Source organism: Pseudophryne corroboree, chromosome 3 (assembly GCF_028390025.1).
Source record: "Pseudophryne corroboree isolate aPseCor3 chromosome 3, aPseCor3.hap2, whole genome shotgun sequence".
NCBI lineage: Eukaryota > Metazoa > Chordata > Amphibia > Anura > Myobatrachidae > Pseudophryne > Pseudophryne corroboree.
In genome coordinates this window covers 205,506,657-205,529,474 of record NC_086446.1, presented here as the reverse complement: position 1 = coordinate 205,529,474, position 22,818 = coordinate 205,506,657, and the positions used below count along the sequence as shown (strand labels likewise).

Genomic DNA, 22,818 nt, shown 5'->3' with positions numbered 1-22,818 from the left:
AACTTATTAAAATGTAGCATAGTTTGGCCATAGTAGGCAAATAACAAGTAGCATATTGGCCTTATCAAAGCATCTTTTGAAACCTGTTTCTAGATCACAAAAAAATGAATTATACCATTATGTAAAGTTCATTAGCAATAACAGTTAATCAAACAAAGGTAAACATAAATAAACTAACAGTGTTACAGTCATACTTCCAGGTACACAACTAAGGAAAGGGAGTAATATTAAATCAAGAAATAAATAAACCTATCCAATATTACTATTTCTAGCTCTCCCTCTGCATTATTCCCCAGTGGTACTGCCATTGTAAATCAAGATTGCACTTTTATATAAAAAGAAACATGGTGTTGTGTTCAAGGTAGTCAAGCCAAAGCAAAATGATTTCCATTATCGAGTTGTGTGTATTTAATATTTTCCATTAAGTGCAGAAGATAGGTGTATTGGTGAAGTTCTCATTGGGTGATGAGTTTAGGTGGTTTCCTGCCATTTACTAAGGCTGATTGTGCTGCTAAGATGAATATGTGTCATTATAAATTGTTGGGAGCTTACCAGTCAGGCATGAAACACATCTGGTCTTCATGAATTAAGAAAGTAAAATGTCAGCTGAATGATTTGCAATTTTTTTTTCTTATTGTAAAAGGAGGTCAGTAGTGTCACAGTTAAGTGGATATTCCCATTTTTTAGTTTAACCATTATTATTATTATTATCCTTTATTTATAAGGCGCCACATGGGATCCGCAGTGCCTAATTACAGAGTACATAAACAAATAAGCAAAACAAGAAAACAGTGAGTTACAGTTCGACAATATAGGACAAATACAGGGTGTATAAACATATCTGCATCAGCAGGCGACACTGAAATGAGTATTAGGGTGGCAGAAAACCGAGGGATTTGGTGCACCGAATGGAATGTGGAGTAGTAGATGGTTTAAGTAAGAGAAGGAGAGGAACAAGGGAAGACGGGCCTGCTTGTGAGAGCTTACAACTATGTGAGTTACTAGCAAATGGTGTGTTGACATGATGACTTATGACTGGAGGAAATGTGTCCAGCATAGTGACAATGCCTCCTGAACTATTGATAATAGTTTGAAAAACTGCCCAGTCCTGGAGGTTTGTGTTTTTTTTAAGATTCAAATACTAAATTGAATTTGGTGTATTAGGAGCTTATTATAGTAAATTACATTATGCATCTGGGAAACTAAAGATTCAATTTCAGAAATGTTTTAGTCAAGTTTGAGAAGTTATCCAGAACTTAGGGGTCTATTTACTAAGCCTTGGGTGGAGATAAAGTCTCTGGAGATAAAGTACCAGCCAATCGGCTCCTAACTGTCATTTTTCAAACACAGCCTGTGGCATGGCAGTTAGGAGCCGATTGGCTGATACTTTATCTCCAGCCACTTTATCTCCATCCAAGGCTTAGTAAATAGACCCCTTAATCTCCTTTGTGTAGATGAATATAACAATCATTATTATACTGAATCATTTTGATGAAATCTATAGTGGTAATCCCATTTTCCTGCAAATAGATTGAATAGAGTTGTAACTGCAGTCTTCACTAAGTGCCTGATTTAGAGCTGAACGCAATGCTGATGTTTGCGTACTTGAGCAGTTATTTGCTACTGTTCATGCACGAAAAGTCCTGAAAACCCCTGTGGAGCATACATTATTGTGTTCGGAATCTCTGGCATTAGAATTGTAAAAAAAAATTGTAAAAAAACTATGGGCGTTCCTGGGAAATGAATGGGAGGTGGCCTGAAGTGAATGCACAAAACGGCCATCTCACGGGCGTGTTATGGGAGTTCCACGGGATTGTCATTGAACGTGGATGCATTCCTAAATGCAGATCCGCAGCCACAGAGACCATATTTAAAGCAGTTTCAGAAGTTGACACTGCATCTGCCATAGGCTGGTGCACGTCTTGATGGTGGGCTGATGGTGGTGTATCTAGAACCAGCAGCAGAGTTGTACTGTCCACGGACATTGAAAGTCAGCTTACGCAGTCTGTGCACACTACTCCACAAGGGGTAGGTTGAAACTAGCATTTACATGTTAGCACTGTTTCTTCTCCACAAAAAGTTGCAACCATTCATGCATTAGCATCCACCTCTGAATCAAGCCCTATGTCTCTAATACCCCTTTTCCACTGCCTCAGTAACCCAGGTCACGGCTCAGTGAGAAAGTGTCCTTGAAAAAGAATCCGGGTCCAGTGAACCGGGAATACGATCCGGGTAGCTACCAGGGTCGGAGCCGGGTAGGACCTGGGTAATAGTGCTGTTGTAAACTGGTGACATCGGTCCTGTTAAAAGCCTTTGCAGAGCCAGCTTACCAGTGCTTGGGGATGTTGTCATCTCCAAGTGCTTACAGAGGGAAGACCTACCACTAACCCAGATCCAACTTACAGTGTGAACAGGGTTTCAAGCCACTATGACACTCCATGAAACCGTGTTCACTTACCCGGTTTGGACCCGGGTTTTTTGGTGGAGAAGATGAATTAGCTAAAAGAGCAAGGGATAATCAACTTCATATAATCTAGCTTGTTTGTGTTTTATAATTAAGTGGCTTCTTACAACTGATTATGTCACATCTACAAGATCTCCATAAATCATTATTATTGTTTATTTGTAATATTTAAAAATAGCTTCATCATTTCCATTAAAGACCTCAGTGTCTTGTAGAAGAGTATCTCACAATATCCAGGATCCTCTACCTTCATGTTGCTCTTTTTTGGGAAGAAATGTCTCCAGTCCCTGATACCATACAGTATGTAAACTGGGTCTGCTTGGAAAAAATTGCATATTCTGGAATAGGTCTGAGGGGGATGTGAAAAAAAACAAAGTGTAAAAAATATTCAGTGTCACATTCTCCTCATTCACATTCATTTGCAAAATGTTGCATAATATATCCTGTAGAGTTCTGCACCGAATTCTAGTTTTTATTCTTCCTGAAACCTCTACATTCAGCAGAATTTATTGTCTGCTTTCATCCCCAATCTATTCATAGTCTATCAATTCTGTAAAGAGCTGATTTACAATAAAGTGAGAAATGATGGTGCATCCAAAGCAGAACTCGAAGGTTATATTAACCACTAGACTTTGCACCTCTCCAAAATGGCCACTTGGACAGCAAAATTTAATTTGAGCAACTTTTTTTTTCTGCAGTTATGTTCCTCATATTATGTTTTATGCCACATAGTATGCTAATTGGTATAGTCAATTCCTGTTGGATCCTTCCCGATGGAAAGGATCCGACAGGTCAGTATTCAATGACCCGGCCAAACTCGACAGGTTTTGGCCATTCAACTATGTCAATCTGACTTTTTTTAAAGTCGCATTGGCAGAAACGGGGATAAAACCTGTCTAGTTTGGCCAAACTTCCAACAGATTACATGGATTCCGACAATCCATGTGTTTTCCGACAAGTAGGGAATTCCCGACTTGTTGGAAAAAAGGAGCCAGCATTGAATAGGTCGGAACCCCTTCCGACCTAAAACAGTCAGAAACTGCCATCTTTCTGACAAGACGGCAGCTTCCGACTTCAATTGAATACCTTCTAAGTCTTACTATTTCAGACCATTCAAAAGACTTGGATTTTTTGCCAATGATTTGGATGTAGTTGAGTATGAGGGGAGAAGACTACAAAATTGTGCAGTATAGATAATAAGAAATCCCTGATAGTTATGTAAATGTGAGAAGAACAGAGCTTTGAGGATGTTGAAGGACAAAAAACTGATCCTACGCAAATTTCTGATTAGCGTAGCTAACCTTTAGCTTATTTTCTTTATCAGAGTAGCTAAACTGTACTAGCTTGGTATAGTTTTCAGTATTTATTTTGGACAAAATGTGCAAAAAAAGTAGGTCTCCACGAAAAACAGTATAATTAGTATATTGGGGCAGATTAAGTGGTGCACACAATTCATGTGCGGCTTACAATGGATTTGCAAATGTGAAAATATGTAAATGTCAGCTTGATCATTCCTCTTGTACACAACTGTGCGATGGACTGATTAAACCCTCTGATGCCCACATTGCTTATCTGTGCAGTGTCCTACTGCGCTAGTGAATCCATTCTTTTAGATTGTAAGCTCGCAAGAGCAGGGCCTTCTTTCCTCATGTGCCTTTCCTTTTCTTACTTACACTATTTTATACTCCATGCTCCCTTTGATGGCACCTAACACCTGGTTTTCCATACCTGTCCTACATTGGCTTTAACTGTAAGTGCTGTTCTCTTGTCTGCTCATTTGATTATGTGATGTGTAATGGGCACTGTGGATCCCTTGTGGCTCCATATAAATAAAGGATAATAATAATTCTGTCCACCATCGATGCATCATTGGTCACAACATCAACTGCTTGAGCAGTCCCTGGCTGGCACAGAGTTTACTGCACCTTGTAACTTTATCAAAATAAGTGTTGAGCCACAAACTCTACATGTAGTGGTGAGTTGTGTACCTGAGGCTTTGAAGCAAGAGTTTGGGAATTCTGTACAGAAAGAGATCTTGGCAGTCAAAATGATGGGTATATATTCTCAAAGACCATGGCACCAGTTTCAAGCTTCAAAGAGATGTCAGTAGATAATACAAGAGGAGAGAGGGAGAAAGAATTAAAAAGAAAAAGAAAACTAAAGACATAAGAAACTGGGCACCTGTGATAGATGGCATGTAAAACTAAGATATACTGGCCCAGATGTATCAAGGCCTGGAGAGTGATAAATAGCATGGTGCTAGAGTACCAACCAATGAGCTCCTAACTGTCATTTGTCAAACACAGCCTGTGACTTGGAAGTTAGGAGCTGATTGGTTAGTACTTCATCACTGTGCTATTTATCACTCTCCAAGGCTTGATAAATGGGGGCCTAAATAAGAACCTCTTACTGGATTAACATAACCAAACTAAATAGCTGGATAGTTGTTGAACCTAGATTTCCTGCCCAGTAAACAAGACCGCATGCAGCTCACGCATTCTGATGTCCATGGGTAAGTCAGTAGTGGGAGATGCACATTAGGAGACATTACATGGTCACATTTCACCAATTTCAGCTTTTACATTTTTTTTGGAATGTGCTTGTGTAATACCACCCAAAGAGTATATGATAGAATGTCATTCCCCTTGTCATAAGTGAGTTTGCCAACTCCATAAAACATGTTGAAAGTGTTCATGTATGAATCCACAGCTAAGCTTTGATTGTCAGCTAAACTTGCAGCTGAGAGTTTCAAGTTCAAAACCTAAAACTCTTTGAGGGAGATGTACTAAGCTGTAGAGAGAGATAAAGTACCAACTGCTCCTAACTGCCATGTTACAGGCTGTGTTAGCAAAATGACAGGCGCTTACTGGTTGGTAGTTAAATCTTTCTCCATTTTATCGCTCTCAAAGGCTTAATACAACTGCCCCTTTTCTGTCTTCTGGTTGAATGATGGAGCCATTGTGTAAGCACAAGTATGGGCTAGTGGGGGAAGCAGTTAAAATACCGCTAGTCAGGATCCCGGCGGTCACAATGCCGACGCCGGAATCCTGACAGGCGATGAAATGCCGCTGCCGGAATCCAGAGACACAGGCTATTCTCACGCTGTGGGTGTCCATGACACCCATGTGGATCACCATGCCCACAGCAAGTGCAGCAGGCCCGCAAGGATCTTTCTAGCGCTCGTCCCGCTACCAGCATACTGGTGGCTGGGTTGCCGCTGTTGGTATATTGACGGCCGGCATCCTGGCCACCTGTAATTCATACTGAACCCGCTAGTGGTATAATGCTGTTACTTGATTGTATCTGAGTTCCAAGAGGGATACTCCAGCATATACATATAGGATGTGGAAGTGTTGGAACTATGGGGCAGATGTATTAACCTGGAGTAGGCATAAGGAAGTGATAAACCAGTGATATGTGCAAGGTGATAAAGGCACCAGCCAATCAGCTCCAATATGTAAATTAACAGTTAGGATCTGATTGGCTGGGTTCCTTCATCACCTTGCACCTATCACTGGTTTATCACTTCCTTATGTCTTCTCCAGGTTAATACATCTGCCCCTATGGGCCTAATTCAGATCTGATCGCAGCAGCAAATTTATTAGCTAATGGACAAAACCATGTGCACTGCAGGGTGGGATGGGGGGCAGATAAAACATGTGCAGAGAGAGTTAGATTTGGATGGGTTATTTTGTTTCTGTGCAGGGTAAATACTGTCTGCTTTTTTTTTACACTGCAATTTAGATTTCAGTTTGAACATACCCCACCCAAATCTAATGCTCTTTGCACATGTTACATCTACCGTCCCGCTGCAGTGCACATGGTTTTGCCCAACTGCTTACAAATTTGATTCTGCAATCAGATCTGAATCAAGCCCTATATGCACAGCCATGGCAGAATGCTGCATATCTGTCCTCTATGTGAGCCATGTGGTGTAAGCAGGAATGTGCCGTCTGAGAGACTTGAGGCACTTGCTAGTGAATGTTTGGCAACTTTTTTTATTTTTTTATTTAAATAGTACTTCTGCTTTTAACAATCAAATATTTTCATAGCTCCACTGAAGTCTTCTATGAATTATAGAACAATAACATTAGGCATATATATATATATAGAGAGAGAGAGAGAGAGAGAGAGCAAAGATAGATTAGTATTATACACATAACAAATTGAATGGTTCATAGATGCATAGTAAGAGCAAATACAAGTGATTACAATTAGAATATAAAACAATATAAGAATAGGCACTGATACAGTACCTGCATTCAGAAAAGTGAAAGTGGTTATCTGTCATTCAACTCAATCCAGGCTAAATAAATACAGAATCTGGATGTAGCAATATTCCAGAAGTCAAAACACTGCACACAAGGAAAATATATGTCATATACTTATGGTTTTATAGTATGCAATTCTACTGGATTAGTTTGGTACAGTTTGCAGGATTTATTTTGGACAGAATTTGCAAGAAGTAGTCTCCACAAAAAACAGGCACTGTGAGCCAGATGTAACGAAGTCCGAGTTGGCAGGAGGTTCGGGTTCCCAGCCGAACTTGGAAGTTTTTTTTAAAGTACCAATCATTTACAAAGCATGGCTATGCCTTGTAAATGATTGCAGCTTTTTTTTTTTTTAAAAAGTCAGTGTTCGGACCGGACCCGCACTTCCGGCCAACTCGGACTTCATTACATGTGGCTCATAGTGCCTGAGTTGGACGCAATTTGAATATTTTTGTGCTGAAGCCAGATTTACTACCTAAAGATAATAAGAGATAACATACAGCTAATGTGAGGATAAGTGTGTGGCATTAAATGGGAAAGCCGCCTTGCCCACTAATTTACACCAACTGCTGCATCTGTTACCTACACTATGTATTGGCAATTGCTATGTACAAGAGAAACAGGGTTACCTTCTCCATACTCACAAAGAGATTTAGCTATATACCCATGAGACAGATCTCTTGCATGTTACCACTTAGTTTCAGCCAATTTCGCGCAAAGCCAGATCCAGCAAAGATACAGTTGACTAAGGGACTAATTCGGACCTCATCGCTGTTGTGCGAAATCACACAGCGGCTCATTATCAATTGACTGCATAATGCGCTCGCGCGAGGCCAAACTGCCAAAGAATCCTGTGAAAATTTCAATCGCTAGGCGTATGCAAGTTGATTGAATACGGTGGACATTTGGGGGTTGTAACTGGCAGTTTTCTGGGAGTGTCAGGAAAAACGCAGGCGTTCCCAAGCATTTTCAGGGTTGTGTGTGATGCCCGATCAGACTGATTTTATCGCACTGTAGGAGGAAGTCCTGGGCTACGCACTGACTGGAAATAAACATTCAATGGTGAACGAATTCGCAGCTGGCCGCCATTTGCAAAGCTTTTTGCAGGCGTACGCAGACTTGCACTCTGGCTGGGCGGCGACTATCCGTTCTCAAAACTCTGCAAATTCGCAGAGGTACAATCGGGTCCGAATTAGGCACTGAGAATCTGCGCATTTGTGTACGTGAGTGGAGATCAGCGCCACAGACTGGGGGTCATCCAAAAAGTATGCAGCATTTATACAGTATATGTTTAATAATAATAATGAAAGTCTATTAATCTCTGTTCCTGTCCTGTACCGTACCTTTACTAAAGTGTTGCCAGTATATGTAATTCTATCACTGAAACATTATGAACCCATGCATTAGTTAAAATGACGTATTCAAAATATATACAGTCTCTCTAAAAGGGTTGCACTTGTCCCATATCGTTTAATATAATTCTATACAAGGATTACAGATTTTAAAGTGGTTTCAGTGATAATGATCTGGGATAGTCTGAGAGATCAATGTGTGATATGCAGGGATTTATCTCTCTCCATTATCCTAAGCCTTCACCACTAGATGGGATAAGGTCTTTAGGTCGACACTCATTAGGTCAACCACTATTGGTCGACGTGGTCACTAGGTCAACATGGAAAAAGGACGACATGAGTTTTTCACTTTTTTTTCACTTTTTCATACTTTACGATCCACATGGACTATGATTGGGAATAGTAACCTGTCCGAAGCATGGCGAGCATATACGGTACACTAATTGGGGTTCCCAGTCACTTTACAAAGAAAATGACACCCAAAAAATGTAAAAAACACATGTCGACCTTGTTCATGTTGACCTGATGACAGTGTTGACCTATTTCAGATGTTGACCTAGTCACTGTCGACCAATACCTGTCAACCTAATAACTGTAGATCTAGTTACTGTCGACCCTATAATCCACCCCTCCCCCCTCCCCTAGATAACCGGACCCTTCATAAAAACTGTAACTTGTTAATAGTGTTATAATAATAACTAATAAGCCTAACTAAATCTTTCAGGCATTTATGATGTCAGTTCTGCAGTATACCACTTTTGGCATCCCATGTATTTCAGTCATTTTAACATTTCTTGCGATCAAAAAAAAATAAAAATTAAACTTTCTTTTTTTTTTAATATAGGCTACGGACAATGATATTGGTACTTTTGGAAAAGTGAGCTATTTCTTCAGTGATGATCCTGACAGGTAAGAGCAGCAGGCACTACAATAAGTTTAAGATGGCAAGATGTCAACCTGCGAGGATTATATGCCACAAATGAAATAAAGGGGGAAAAAATCAACAAGCTTTAATACTGTACAGAACAACTTAGGGGTATATTCAATTGGTGTCGAAAACTGCTGTCTGTCGAAAAGACGGCAGTTTTCGACTTTTTAAGGTCGAATCATGATTCGACCTATTCAGTCCTATTCGACAAGTCGTGGAATTCGACTTGTCGAAAAGCACGTGGATCGGCGGAATAGCTGCCGATCCACGTGTTTGTGTCGAAAACGGGGCCAAAACCGACAGGCCCTGTAGCGCTGCTCTCCCCCCCCCCCCCCCTGCCCGTGGCTCTCCCCCGTCCCCTTCCCCCCCTTCCCCCGCATCTGCATTCGACTTTTGTAAAAGTCAAATTGAGATGCCCATTGAATAGGCAAGGTCGGATCCATTCCGACAAATGAATGTCAGAATGGATCCGACTTCAATTGAATATACCCCTTAGTGATTTATGTACAATACACCAATCTCCGTAGACTGATGTGCTATAGATAATCGTGGTGACCCCTTTATAAAACATATAGTATTCTAGTGGCCAATCTATAATGCATACCCCCAGGGCTGCCATCAGGGGGAACCTCTGGGACTCCTGTCCCAGGCTCAGACAGAGAGGAAGTTTCCCAAGCAGCAGATCATGTATAAGCAGTCAGACATGGATTGACAGCAGCCAACAGTCTTTTTTTTTTTTCCTTTGGTGAAAGGTGGTCCTTGCCTTTTGTCAGTCCCGGGCCCCACAATTTCTGATGGTAGGCCTGCATACCCTATTCTGAAGAGCACAGCATACCAGAAATTTGAGGTGGCTTTAAAATGCTGCAGCTCTTACCCAAGTATTTGGTGTCTACACAAGGTAGACAGCAGTCTCCGGGGTATTATAAAGCAGTGGTTCTCAACCTCGGTCCTCAATTATCCCCAACAGTGTCACCTAGCAGTTGAACAGGTGTATTCATTGCTCACTGGCACATTATAAAAGACCCAGAGGTGGAGAAAATAATTTAACTTGCAATCCTGTGAGGAGACCTGGAAAACATGAACTGTTGGGGGAACTTGAGGACCGAGGTTGAGAACCACTGTTCTTAAGTGTTTTGTTGCCATTCTCTACTTAGAGACTCAGCACCAGATTTGAGACTAGAAAATGAATGCGCAGGTGTTAATCATTAGACATTTGCTACAAAACCAGTCTCTGATGTGCTGCTCTGTACTTCCTATCAACTACCAAAACACTTGTGGGAGTGAGAAATTCGACCCAATATTTCAAAGTCTCAAGGAATATGGGAGATTTGGAGGCCAAGGGTACTGTTTATCAAAGCATGGAGAGATATAAAGCACTCATTAATCAGCTTCTAACTCTCATTGCATAGGCTGTGTTTAAAAAATGACAGGAGCTACCATTCTGGTGTAGACATAAATGTCAACAATCTGCCCTACTCATATCTCCCAACATGACCCTCTCCAGGAGGGACAGAATGCTCTGCTCCTGGACTTCCCTCTTAATTCATGATTGCCATCACCTGTGCTGAAACATCTTTCTCAACCATTAACCTGTTCAACACAGGTGCAGACAATCATACATTAAGAGAAAAGTCCAGAAGCAGAGCATTGTGTCCCTCCTGGAGAGGGTTATGTTGGGAGGTATGCTTACTATATATATATATATATATATATATATATATCAACAAATGACCTGGCACTCCCGTGGCTTGTATACACAACTGCTCCGGTGCCTTCCCTCGGTACTGGTGTCCGTATGTAAAGAAGAAATTGCAGGCGGCACTCCGGTAGACTGGTTTACCAGTCTCCAGAGTGCCATCTGCAATGTCTTCTTTAAATAAATATATATATATATATATATATATATATATATATTATATCTAGAGAGAGAGAGAATGTGATTTTTCTTTAATGACTATGTTTGTATATTTTCCTGTACTACTCTATACACTTTTTATCTTTTTGACAAATAGGTTTTCACTAGACAAGGATACGGGAGTAATAGCCCTTATTGCCCGGCTGGACTTTGAAACTACTCCACGCTACACCCTTACAGTGATTGCCAGAGATGGAGGTGGTGAGGAGACAACCGGTCGTGTGCGAATCAATGTCTTGGACGTCAATGACAACATCCCTATCTTTCAGAAAGAATCCTATCTGGGAGCATTAAGAGAGAATGAGCCATCAGTGGTCACAGTTATCAAACTTCGGGTGAACAAAATATATCACAGGATAACTTTGCTTATTCTAGTTTTCCTGCGCTCAAACTTATTTTTATTTTCCTTCCCATAAGTTCTTTGGCCAAGTTTGCTGATTATTCACAACAGGTTCTAACAGCTCAATTGAACCTTTTATGCATATTAATCATCAAAAATTAATGAGAATAGTCAGGCGCTAACTGCTTCTAATCAGCTGCACACAAAGGTCCAATTGGTAAAATTCCATTGCCAACCTTTCTTATTATTGTGTTTTACTTCAATCTGATCCTCCTGCCTTCATAGATACCACAGAGTTTTTCAGCTGCAGAGAGTCCAGCTGAATTCCTTACTCTATACCGTGCACCTGGATTGTACAATCATAAAGAGCCTCTACAAATCCCATTGCTAGCCTATTTTAACATCAAGTACAGACATGGGCAAGATATGCTTCCTATAATTAGATGTAAACCTGGCAAAGGATACATCTGGACTGTCAAATGATGTGGTACCTTTGATGCTGGAAGGTTAACTGTTCTGTGTAACCTTCCCCTGTTAAAACAGCTGCTTTTAAGTACAGAATCAGAGCTTTTCATTTCCCTCATATTATAATTTCCTTGCTATCACCTCCAACAGCACAGCACGGTCCTCGGTCATGCTTTACATGAGGCATGTAAACGCAGAGATGAAACCTTTTCCTTTTGTGTTCAATAAATCATAAGGTTAATAACTCATTTAGACACCGGAATTTGTGCACTACATGCCATTCTGTTAATTCTGCCACTGTCACTGCTATGGAACAATGGGGTAGATGTAATAACCTGGAGAAGGCATAAGGAAGTGATAAACCAGTGATAAATGCAAGGTGATAAACACACCAGCCAATCAGCCATATGTAAATGAACAGTTAGGAGCTGATTGGCTGGTGCATTATCACCTTGCACTTATCACTGGTTAATCACTTCCTTATGCCTTCTCCAGGTTAATACATCTACCCCAATGACTGTTGGATCATCACATGCTCACCTTAATTCAGTTTACTGTAGGTCCACTTTCCCAACTCAATCTACCCTTTGCTGCTATGTCCCTAGTTCTCAGTGTAGCAAGGCCAGTACAAATACTATACTGGTTTTAGTTATACCTCTATAAGAGTTACAGGTTCCAGCATGGATGTAGTTGTGTTCTCTAAGGTGCAATGTGACATTACTTTAATGTATATTTTCTGTATGTACTTTATATTTAGGCAACCGATGAAGACTCTCCACCAAATAACCAAATTACATACAACATAATTCAGGCTTCGGCATTTCGCAGCTTTTTTGAAATCTCTATCTCTGAAGGTTATGGAGGTGAGTAGGGATGAAAAGCATGCTTTATACATTTTTAACAGAGTTCATTAAGGTAAGAGGCTAAGGCGTCCATTAGTTTATTGTAAATAACAATAATAAAACATCTTAAGCTTAACTTATCACACTAAACTAAAGACACTGACACCGCTGGGTTGGGTTAAGGTCACAGCTTTATTAACCCTTTCATGCACAGATGCCACTACAGTGAACATCTGTTTTTAAGTCATTATCTCCTATTGACACTATCTTTTGACATCACTAGTGCATGGTGTCTTCTTCTTTGGACATCTTCCACAGTTAGAAGGTATGCCATCAAACGCACGCAAGGGGGTTCTTAGTACCTAGAAACACCCCCTTCCAGGCCGATCCATGAATGGGTCATGCCATTATTATTTTTTCCGTGAGCTCCATGTCCATGTCACAGTTCCAGTGGCCAGGAATGAAGCTGCCACCAAGTTACTTGTAGCCACAATGGAGAAGGCGCCGGATACATGGAAGCTGCTGCAACACGTCTCCTCGGGTTCAGGATGATCTCTCGATGGATGGGATGCCGTCGGTAAGAATACCGACAGCGGCATCCCAACCATCAGTATCCCAGCTCTGTGGAAAGTACCCTGCCCCCTACCCTAACCCTCCCTTGTGGGATCCTAATCCTAACTCTCCCTGGTGGTGCCTAACCCTAACCCCCCTTTTCCCACAGGGCCGTATTTTCATATGGGCTCATTGGGCAGTTGCCCAAGGGTCCCAGAAGTGTAAGGACCCTAGGCTAATAGCCGAGGGACCCCTTTTTCCAGGGATACCAGATTATTAAAAACCGGCCCTGGGGAACCGTGGATTTCAGACTTTAAAGCAGTGGTCCCCATCCAAGCCTGTTAATTGCTCTTCCCAGCAAGATATTTTGGGTTTTGTCTGACTTAGAGTTATTGTGAGAGTGTATGCCAAAAGCTTGGACTCTACCCTTTCAGTGGTAGGGATGGCCATCGACCATCGATGTTTCTGAATCATTGATGGTTTGGACCAAGTATTCAATAGTTTTTCCATCGATGGCAGATGTTCGAGTGGTTTCAAGCCATCGATGGCTGGAGTCGATGGCAATGTTTATTTTTATTTATGCTGTCAGTCAGAACTCAAAAAGGCCCACCCCGTCCTGCCTCTCCCTGCCCACTTTATCTCTCTTCAAGTACATAGGCAGGTATGGAGGATGCTTGTACTAGCATTGTATCTTGCCCTGCATAAAATTTAATGTGTGGGGGCGAGTGTGGTCACAGTGGCAGCCTTTTAGGTGGGACTCGGAGACTCATTATTGACAACTGACAGATTGATTGACTGGTCCGTCTATCCTCTAAGCCTCCCGACCCAGCTCTCTCTCGGCTTCTATCCCGCCCACCTGGCGGTCGTGGTGGGGTGGTTATTGGTGGTGCTGCTAAGATGACGACTCACATGAGAGTGGATCACAACAGATACAGAGGTCTATGTATACTACTAGCATCAATGTGTCTCCCTCAGAGGTGTCATTTTGTTATAGCAACTGACATACACTTTGCATTCCTTCTGGTCTCCAGTTATATGGCGCAGACCTAAATTTCTGTGCCCAAACTGAATTACAGTTGGGGAGTCTAAGAAGGAGGTTACTGCAAAACTCAAAATACTGTTTAAAAAAACAACAACTAAAAACTATAATTCCCATAATACCTTGTAACACATACTGGCCGAGACCACCTGTAGTAGAGTACCTCCAGACTCTCCGAGTCGCTGCTGCCGACACGCGTGGATCAGCAAAGCAACCATCACAGCAACGCAGTGCACACACAATAATCGGTCACCAGGGGAGCCACCCCGCACATGCGCAAAGGTAGACCCTGCTCCAGCTCCTGGTACGCAGTTTTATATTTTCATTGGTGGATTGCTCTGTCTCCTGAACTCTGATCCAAAAGTTCCTAGTACCACCTGAAAGGTGGGACTCTCGAGTTTTTTATCCAATTAAAAGCTAAGAAATCTATTTTCAGGAACTGGAGGTATCTGCAATCAAGCAAGCTGCCCTCTCACTGAAAAATGATGAATATTAAGCCCAATCCACTATCCACAACTCCCCTGCTTATTAAACACCCCCTATCACCCTGGAAGTTATGTACTGGGGCCCCTTCATTCAGCTCAATGCCCGCTTCCACAGTTTAGTGGTCTACCTCCCGCACCATTAGCAGAAATTACTGCTCCACGTCCTACATGCTGAGCAGAAGATAGAAACAACCCCTACAACGCATGGGACATCAAAGCTGTTGCTGATAGCCCCCCCCACCCCTACCGCTGGAGGATGGGCATGGTCCCCAGTGCATTGCTTTTGCCCAGGAGCCTACACTGTTGTTAAAATGGCTCTGCTTCTCTGCTGCCTAATCCTAACCTGGGATCCCGACCTCCATCTGGATTTAGGCGCCAGGCTTCTGGCACCCCTCAGGATTCCGGCGTTTGTATATCGACTGCCAGATTCCCATCCTTCGGGATATTAACTGCATCCCATCTCCTTCCAGCAGCTCCCAAGAGTCTTTCATTTCACTGCATGCATCCCTTCGGCTCTCAAAAGGAAGAGGCAAGTAAAAAAAAAAAAGCCTTTGATGATTAGAAAAGTGACAGCTCAGCAAGTAATATAGCGGCACTATATATAAACATAACTATATGTGCGCGTGTCTATATGAACCCCCTCTACCAATATAAATCCTGTGTTTGCCCCTAAAGTGGTAACTTTTAATTCCTACAAAAATAAAAAGGTCAAAGAAAAATGGTTAAGAAAATTTCACCAACACTGAGCACTTCAGAGATTTCTGTAAAATATTTTTACTGAAAGATAACCGTAAAAAAAAAATTAAAGAAAGGAACGAGTGTACAGGGGGTGAGAATGTATTTGGAGGAGTTGAAATATAGTATTATAAAAATTACTGTATATGCAGAAAAGGAAGCTATGAGAGCGATTATGAGTTAATAAAATTTTACTTTTACTCCCTAAATATAGAAAAAAACAAGCTATAAAAATAGAAAAGTGACCGCATAGGAGGATTCCCACTTAGTGTGGGGATAAGGTTATTTTTTAGGAACACCTTTATCCATAAACTCCTAATCCCGAAGTTTATGTACCTCCTTGGTGATTGCACGGAGTCAGATGTTGTTGTGCCTCCAGTATTGTGCAATGTAAGTGTGCGGCGTCCCGCTACTACTAAGCAGCATCTGTGGAGCACAGTGTAAACCCTCTATTAGAACTCAATGAAAGGAATACATCATATGGTAGCTATATTGTTCAAACACCATATATTTTTTTCATATGTAAAATCGTATGTACTCTTAAGTGGATGTCATGTAATACAAAGATCCAGACAGCATGTCACACACCACATTCGCCCTATAGACTCTCTCACCTGTCTCTGACTACACCTGTCCCTGTGCAAATTGTCTCACCTTGTCACCCACCACACCTGTCCCTGCAGATTCTCACCCTGTGAGAGTTGCTGCCCGCGGCTCATTCCTGTTTGGATATTATTGCTATCTCCTAGCAACTAGGATGCTGGCTGCTACATGTACAGTAGCAGCACACCTGTTTGGAATGTCTTGTTACCTGACTCCAGCATGATGACTCCTGTGATTGGTCTCTCTCCCTTTTATTAGGGATTCTGCCCAGTTCCTGTTGCCGGTGATATTTCCTACTTCCTGCACTTAGTGAGCTTGTCACATGGTTGCTGTACCCTGTACAGTTCCCAGTCTGCCATTGTGTTCCTGCATCCTTGTATCCTGCCCCAGTCCTCTGTAGGCTACCCCTGCTAGTACTGCATCCATGCCCTGTTGGATTCTGCTCTGTACCTGCTAACCAGTGTCCATTCCTGCTCCATGTCCATGTCTAGCCGTGCCCCTCTAGTTATTCTCGTGTCTAGTCCTGATCCATGTCCAGGCTCCTGCCAAGTTTTTGTGAATATACCGTGACAGCCCTGATTCTGTCTGTGTGTCCATGGTTACCCTTTGCAGCAAAGTACATCCACTTCTACTGTAACAGCAAGTCTGCAGCTACTGTACATATTTCGAATACATCCAGATTTGTTTTCAAGTCACAGTTTTAACACTCTGTTGTACTATATTATTTCAGTCTGCAGCCTAGTCACTATTCATCCAGCAAGTCTATCTGCAACTAGCTTCTTGCTGACAGCACTCTGTTTTTAATCATAGTACACACCCAGCACCTGTGTGCTCTCAGCAGTTAACCATCGCCTGGCTGTGTTCACCTGCAACACTTTGTTACTTCAGTTATCATTCTTCAGCTACCAGTCCTGCAGTCTTCAGTCACCATATCTTATCAAGCCTCTCTGCAGTTACCATTCAAGTATCCAGTCTGTCTGCTGTTAACTCTTGCCTTGCCAGTCATCCTGCAGCTACACACTATGTTTACTACCTTGTGGTCTCTAGTCTGTTGTGTGAACCCCTACTGCTATAGATTTAAGACCAGACGGCATCTCAAGTACTGGTGAGCGCATACAGTTCACCAGTACTCATCAGGAACATGAGCGGCTCTTATTGTCAGAAGACCCTCTCACCAGCTCTAGGGGTTCTTACACACATAGTGCTGGAGTTCCCGAACACCCCGTCACCCACCACACCTTCCTCATTAAATAAAAAAACTTCACTGTTAAAATACTATTCCATAATAATATGCCATTTTTGTTGCATATGCATGATGTCGACTCATCTGGTCTCGTGTATAATGTGTTTAGTTTTATAGTTTACAAAAAAACCTTTTTTGTGTTTCATAAGCAATGTGTAATCATAATTCATGCATGAAAGGTTTTAATTGGATCACCAGATTATATTTAATAAAGGGTGGCAAAGAAGACTGTACCAAAACTCAGCTCTATCCAAATATATCTACAAAAAAAAAATTGGTAACTTAAATGCTCCCCTTCCCTTTTATATTGGCTCAACCTGCACTGTGAAGGGCTCACCCCACTTTACTATGACACAGTTCGGACGCTCCCAGAAAGAAAAACGCCCACTGTCCTCCCACATGGGTAGGACACACTGTCCTTCAAAAGGGTAATTGCCCCACAACAACCGCCTTCCTGGCTAGCTGCACCTCCTTTTATTATAAAAGATTAGTAATGACAAACAAAAATATGGCAAGGCTTTGGGATGGAGGGAGGGACTTGCAAACTGAAAAGAGCCTGAATCAAATTCAGAATGGACCTTAAATAGCACCCTTTAAGGGGTAAACCCCAAATAATACTATAGACTAAAACTTAAACCAATCAACAAACCAAAGCTAATCTACAGTACCTAGCAGCTGATGCTAGCCTATTACAAAAAAATTGAGGACTCTTATATATCCTCATGCTTAAACAACCCTGAGCTAAACCTTATCTTGATTAATATTTGCTTTGTTACATCATCAGCAATACAAATGTAATTATTTTAAATGTATTATTTGCGTATGGATGCAAAACCCTGTCTTGTCGATCACTTAGGTTTCTATAAGTAATGCTTTCTATGCCATTTTACTTTTTTTGTCATCTTGGGTAAATGGTGTTTTTTATGTAGAAACAAATATTGAAATATGATGGAGAGCTCGTAATTCTGTTAGTTTAGCATTAATACCTGTATATTCTGAAAACTGATGTACTTTGATATACTGGCACTCGGGATCCTGGCGCCCAGCCAGCGCAAAAAAGCCCCTTGAGTGCACGGAGGTGCGCTACACACACCATGCTATTTATTCTCCCTCCAGAGGTGTCGTGGACACCCCAGTAGGGAGAATAGTTGTTGGTGGTTGGGATCCTGGCACGGTATACAGAGCGCCGGGATCCTGACAGCCAGTATATCAAGTGCCTCCCCTGAAAACAATTTGGTATAGTAATAGGGGAGTATCCAATTAGCCACGGTAATTTACTATGGCTATTTGGTTCTTTGGGGACTATCCTATTAGCCCCTATAGCCAATCCCCGATAAGTGACTATTTTTGCAGTGATAAGTACCGCAAAAATACATAGGTCTGCGGCTTTTCACGGACCCTATGTATTTTCATGAGATAAATGGGGCAATATAATTGGATACCAGTGAAAAATCATTGGTGATAAAATGTTTTTTTTTTAAATTACGAAACACCCCCCCCCCCCCCCCCCCCCCGCACCTTTTCTGCAGCATCATCACAGCTACTTGGATACCCCCTGTAGGTTCTGGTATGAATGGGCGACCCTATTAAGGTCGACAGTCATTAAGTCTACCACATTGACATGGTCGACATGGACAAATACTCAACGCGTGAAAATGGTCAACATGGGGCAGGTAGACACATGGAAAGGTCGACATGGATTTTTTAACTGTTTTTAGTGTCATTTCTTTCCATAATATGACCAGAAACCCCAATTAGTGTACTGCGTCCCCTTGCATGACTCGTTATGCTGCGGGCAAGGTGCCTCGCTCTGCTACCACTGTGCTCCACAGATTACTATTCCCAATTGAAGCCCACGTGGATGGCAAAGTATTAAAAAGTTAAAAATCTAATATAAAAAAGGCCTTGTTGACCTATTCATGTGTCAACCTGCCGTGTGTTGATCATTTCCATGTGTCGACCATTTGTCCATGACGACAATGTCATTGTCGACCAATAGTGGTCGATTTAGTGACTGTCGACCTAAGTAGGGTCGACCTGCCAAACGGATACCTTCCGGTGGTGGTGGTGGTTGTTGTTGTTTTAATGTGATAAGTGCCTATGCTTTACATGATTAACTATTTTGTTCTAATAATAAGACATTGGAATAGTTTAAAATTACAGGAGAATAATATAAACGTTAAACCAATCTTCTACATACATTAACGAAATGCATTATTCAAACTAAGATGTGCTATATTATGTTATAATTTTCTGAGTAACATTTACTGTTTTCTCAGTAATAACTGTGATTCGACCTCTGGACTATGAACAAATTTCAAATGGTGTTATTACTTTGATGGTTATGGCAAAGGATTCAGGAGTGCCATCGCTAAACAGCACTGTACCTGTCAGCATTGAGGTCTTTGTAAGTATCTACTCAAATGTATTTAGTGGGCTGTTGTAGTTATTGTATACAACACTATGACATTGTGGGGGGGGGGGGGGGGGGATTGACCTATTATATGAAATGTTTAAGTTTTTTTAGTTAACAAAGCTATTTCCATGGATTAATCAAACTACAGTAGATTAAGTCACTGGCTTTTACCTTTTAGTGCCATAAATGAAGCAATGCAACAGAATTGCTTATGTATACATGAGAATACGAATGGAACACAAGTGAGAATTATCACTTCACTAATGAAATTCAGTGCCGTGACGTGCCTGCACAGTGCCCTGTGTCAGCCACACCCCTGCCTGCCCACGCCCCCTGACCAATAGTGGTACCAGGACCTAAACTAGGATTTTCGTGCCTCGGGGCAAAGCAGTACTTTGGCGCCCTCCTCCATTATCACACTAAAATGATCAAATATTTAGAAAAAAGTAGATACTGGACCCGATTCAGTCCTGATCACTGCTGTGCGCTTTCGCGCAACGGGCAATTATCGATAGACATCGGGCAATTATCGATAGACTGCGCATGCGTGTCGCCAAACAACAGGCATCGCCGAACAGCGACAGACTGGCATGAAAATTTCAAGCGCACAGCCAATCGCGTGCTGATTGACAGGAGGAGACACCATTTTCAGGGAGTGTCAGGGAAAACACAGGCATTACCAAGCGTTTTCATGGAGGGTATGTGACGTCAGCTCCGGACCTGATTAGCCTGTTCTTGTAGTACTGTAGGAGTACACACTGCACACACTGGTAAAACCATTCAATGGTGAGTGTGGTGTGAACGGATTTGCAGCTGTCCGCTGACTGAGGGATTTTTTATTTTATTTTTCCATCAATAATTTTTATTGAAAATACAGTTTTAAATTTTTGAAGGGGTGGGATACAGAAAAGAAAAGGGGAAGAAGGAGGGGGGATACAGAACCAGGGACAAAGGATGTAGACATAGATGGACCAAACATGACGAACATAAACACATAACAGTTTCAAGTAAACATAGGCAAATATAGTACAGAATAAGAATAGTCAAGGAAACATAAATCAAGCAGTAAATTATACCAGCAGATAACCTATATGACAAGACTATAAGTCTATACTGGATATTAAATAGATTAGGATGTATGTAGGGTTAGTTAAGATGGGGGAGAGGCACCATCACCCACTGACATATATTCATGCCATGGCATTCATTTAACCATTGGAGAGGAAGCTGAAGAAGAATAAGGCATAAACTCAGTTTCCATGGTGGAATTGAATCTTATTAATAACCAGAGTTATAGGTAGTGATGTGCACCGGAAATTTTTCGGGTTTTGTGTTTTGGTTTTGGATACGGTTCCGTGGCCGTGTTTTGGATTCGGACGCGTTTTGGCAAAACCTCCCTGAAAATTTTATGTCGGATTCGGGTGTGTTTTGCATTCGGGTGTTTTTTTTACAAAAAACCCTCAAAAACAGCTTAAATCATAGAATTTGTGGGTCATTTTGATCCCATAGCATTATTAACCTCAATAACCATAATTTCCACTCATTTCCAGTCTATTATGAACACCTCACACCTCACAATATTATTTTTAGTCCTAAAACTTGCACCGTGGTCGCTGTATGACTAAGCTAAGCGACCCAAGTGGCCGACACAAACACCTGGCCCATCTAGGAGTGGCACTGCAGTGTCAGACAGGATGGCACTTCAAAAAATAGTCTCCAAACAGCACATGATGCAAAGAAAAAAAGAGGTGCACCAAGGTCGCTGGATGGCTAAGCTAAGCAACCCAAGTGGCCGACACAAACACCTGGCCCATCTAGGAGTTGCACTGCAGTATCAGACAGGATGGCAGATTTAAAAAATAGTCCCCAAACAGCACATGCAGCACACATATGGATAGTATACTTGACGATACAGAGGTAGAGCAATGGACTACTGTACCGTACTGCTATGTATATACTGGTGGTCAGCAAAATTCTGCACTGTCCTCCTACTATTTGAATTGAATTGAATTTGAATTTAATTGAATTTATTATTATCATTAAATATTCACGTATGAACAAACAATGAGATTTCCATGTGAGTGAAACAGATATCATAAGTACAACACCAATAAAACACCATAAAATATTTTTTAAATATTTGTAAAAGCCGTAGGAACACAGTAGACACATAAGCAGGTACTACACTCCTATCTTCCCCCTAAACCATTAAGAATGTTAACTACCCTAGGGAAAAAACTATGCCTCAACCTATACTATATACTGCTCACAACTAAAATGCAGCACAGGTATGTATGGATAGTATACTTGACGACACAGAGGTAGAGCAATGGACTACTGTACCGTACTGCTATATATATACTGGTGGTCAGCAAAATTCTGCACTGTCCTTTTCTATATACTGCGCACAACTAAAATGCAGCACAGGCATGTATGGATAGTATACTTGACGACACAGAGGTAGAGCAATGGACTACTGTACCGTACTGCTATATATACACTGGTGGTCAGCAAAATTCTGCACTGTCCTCCTACTATATACTGCGCACAACTAAAATGCAGCACACATATGGATAGTATACTTGACGACACAGAGGTAGAGCAATGGACTACTGTACCGTACTGCTATATATATACTGGTGGTCAGCAAATTTCTGCACTGTCCTGTAAAATGGGTGAAGTTCGGGGGGGTTCGGATCCCGAGGAACCGAACCCGCTCATCTCTAGTTATAGGGGGGGGGGGGGGGGGGGGACTTTGCTTGCAATGTTGGGCTATCGCCACCCTAGCTGCAATACATATGTGTCCCACTCCCAACATATATCTGTGAGGAGGTAATACTTCCACGGGGTTAATATGTAGTAAAGCTAAAGCTGGAGAATGAATTAATGACAAGTTCAATACTTTGTTAAGCAGCTTAAATATCTCGACCCAAAAATTTTGTAGGGAGGGATAGGTCCAGAAAATATGAATGATATTGCCTACTTCTCCACAATTACGTCAGCAGTACTTTCAACAGGATTGGCCAAAAGTGTGTAGTCTATCAGGAGTCAAGTATAATCTATTTATAAGTTTGATATGCATCTCCGTGTGACTCGGGCATCTCGGCATTTGATAAGATGAGATAAATATCTGTTCCCACTGAATATCAGACAGTGGAAGCACCAAAT

General features: G+C 41.6%; 1 protein-coding gene across 4 annotated transcripts in view; it reads left to right on the top strand.

Annotated features, from left to right (window-relative positions):
- Positions 1 to 22,818, top strand: part of CDH23 (cadherin related 23) — a 1,868,204-nt gene that overhangs the window by 1,265,410 nt on the left and 579,976 nt on the right. For all 4 annotated transcript variants that reach the window (XM_063958779.1, XM_063958778.1, XM_063958784.1 and 1 more), the window contains exons 14-17: positions 8,932 to 8,996; positions 11,028 to 11,265; positions 12,493 to 12,598; positions 19,514 to 19,641. In XM_063958779.1, the coding sequence (XP_063814849.1) occupies positions 8,932 to 8,996; positions 11,028 to 11,265; positions 12,493 to 12,598; positions 19,514 to 19,641 (537 nt within the window). The remainder of the gene's footprint in view (positions 1 to 8,931; positions 8,997 to 11,027; positions 11,266 to 12,492; positions 12,599 to 19,513; positions 19,642 to 22,818) is intronic.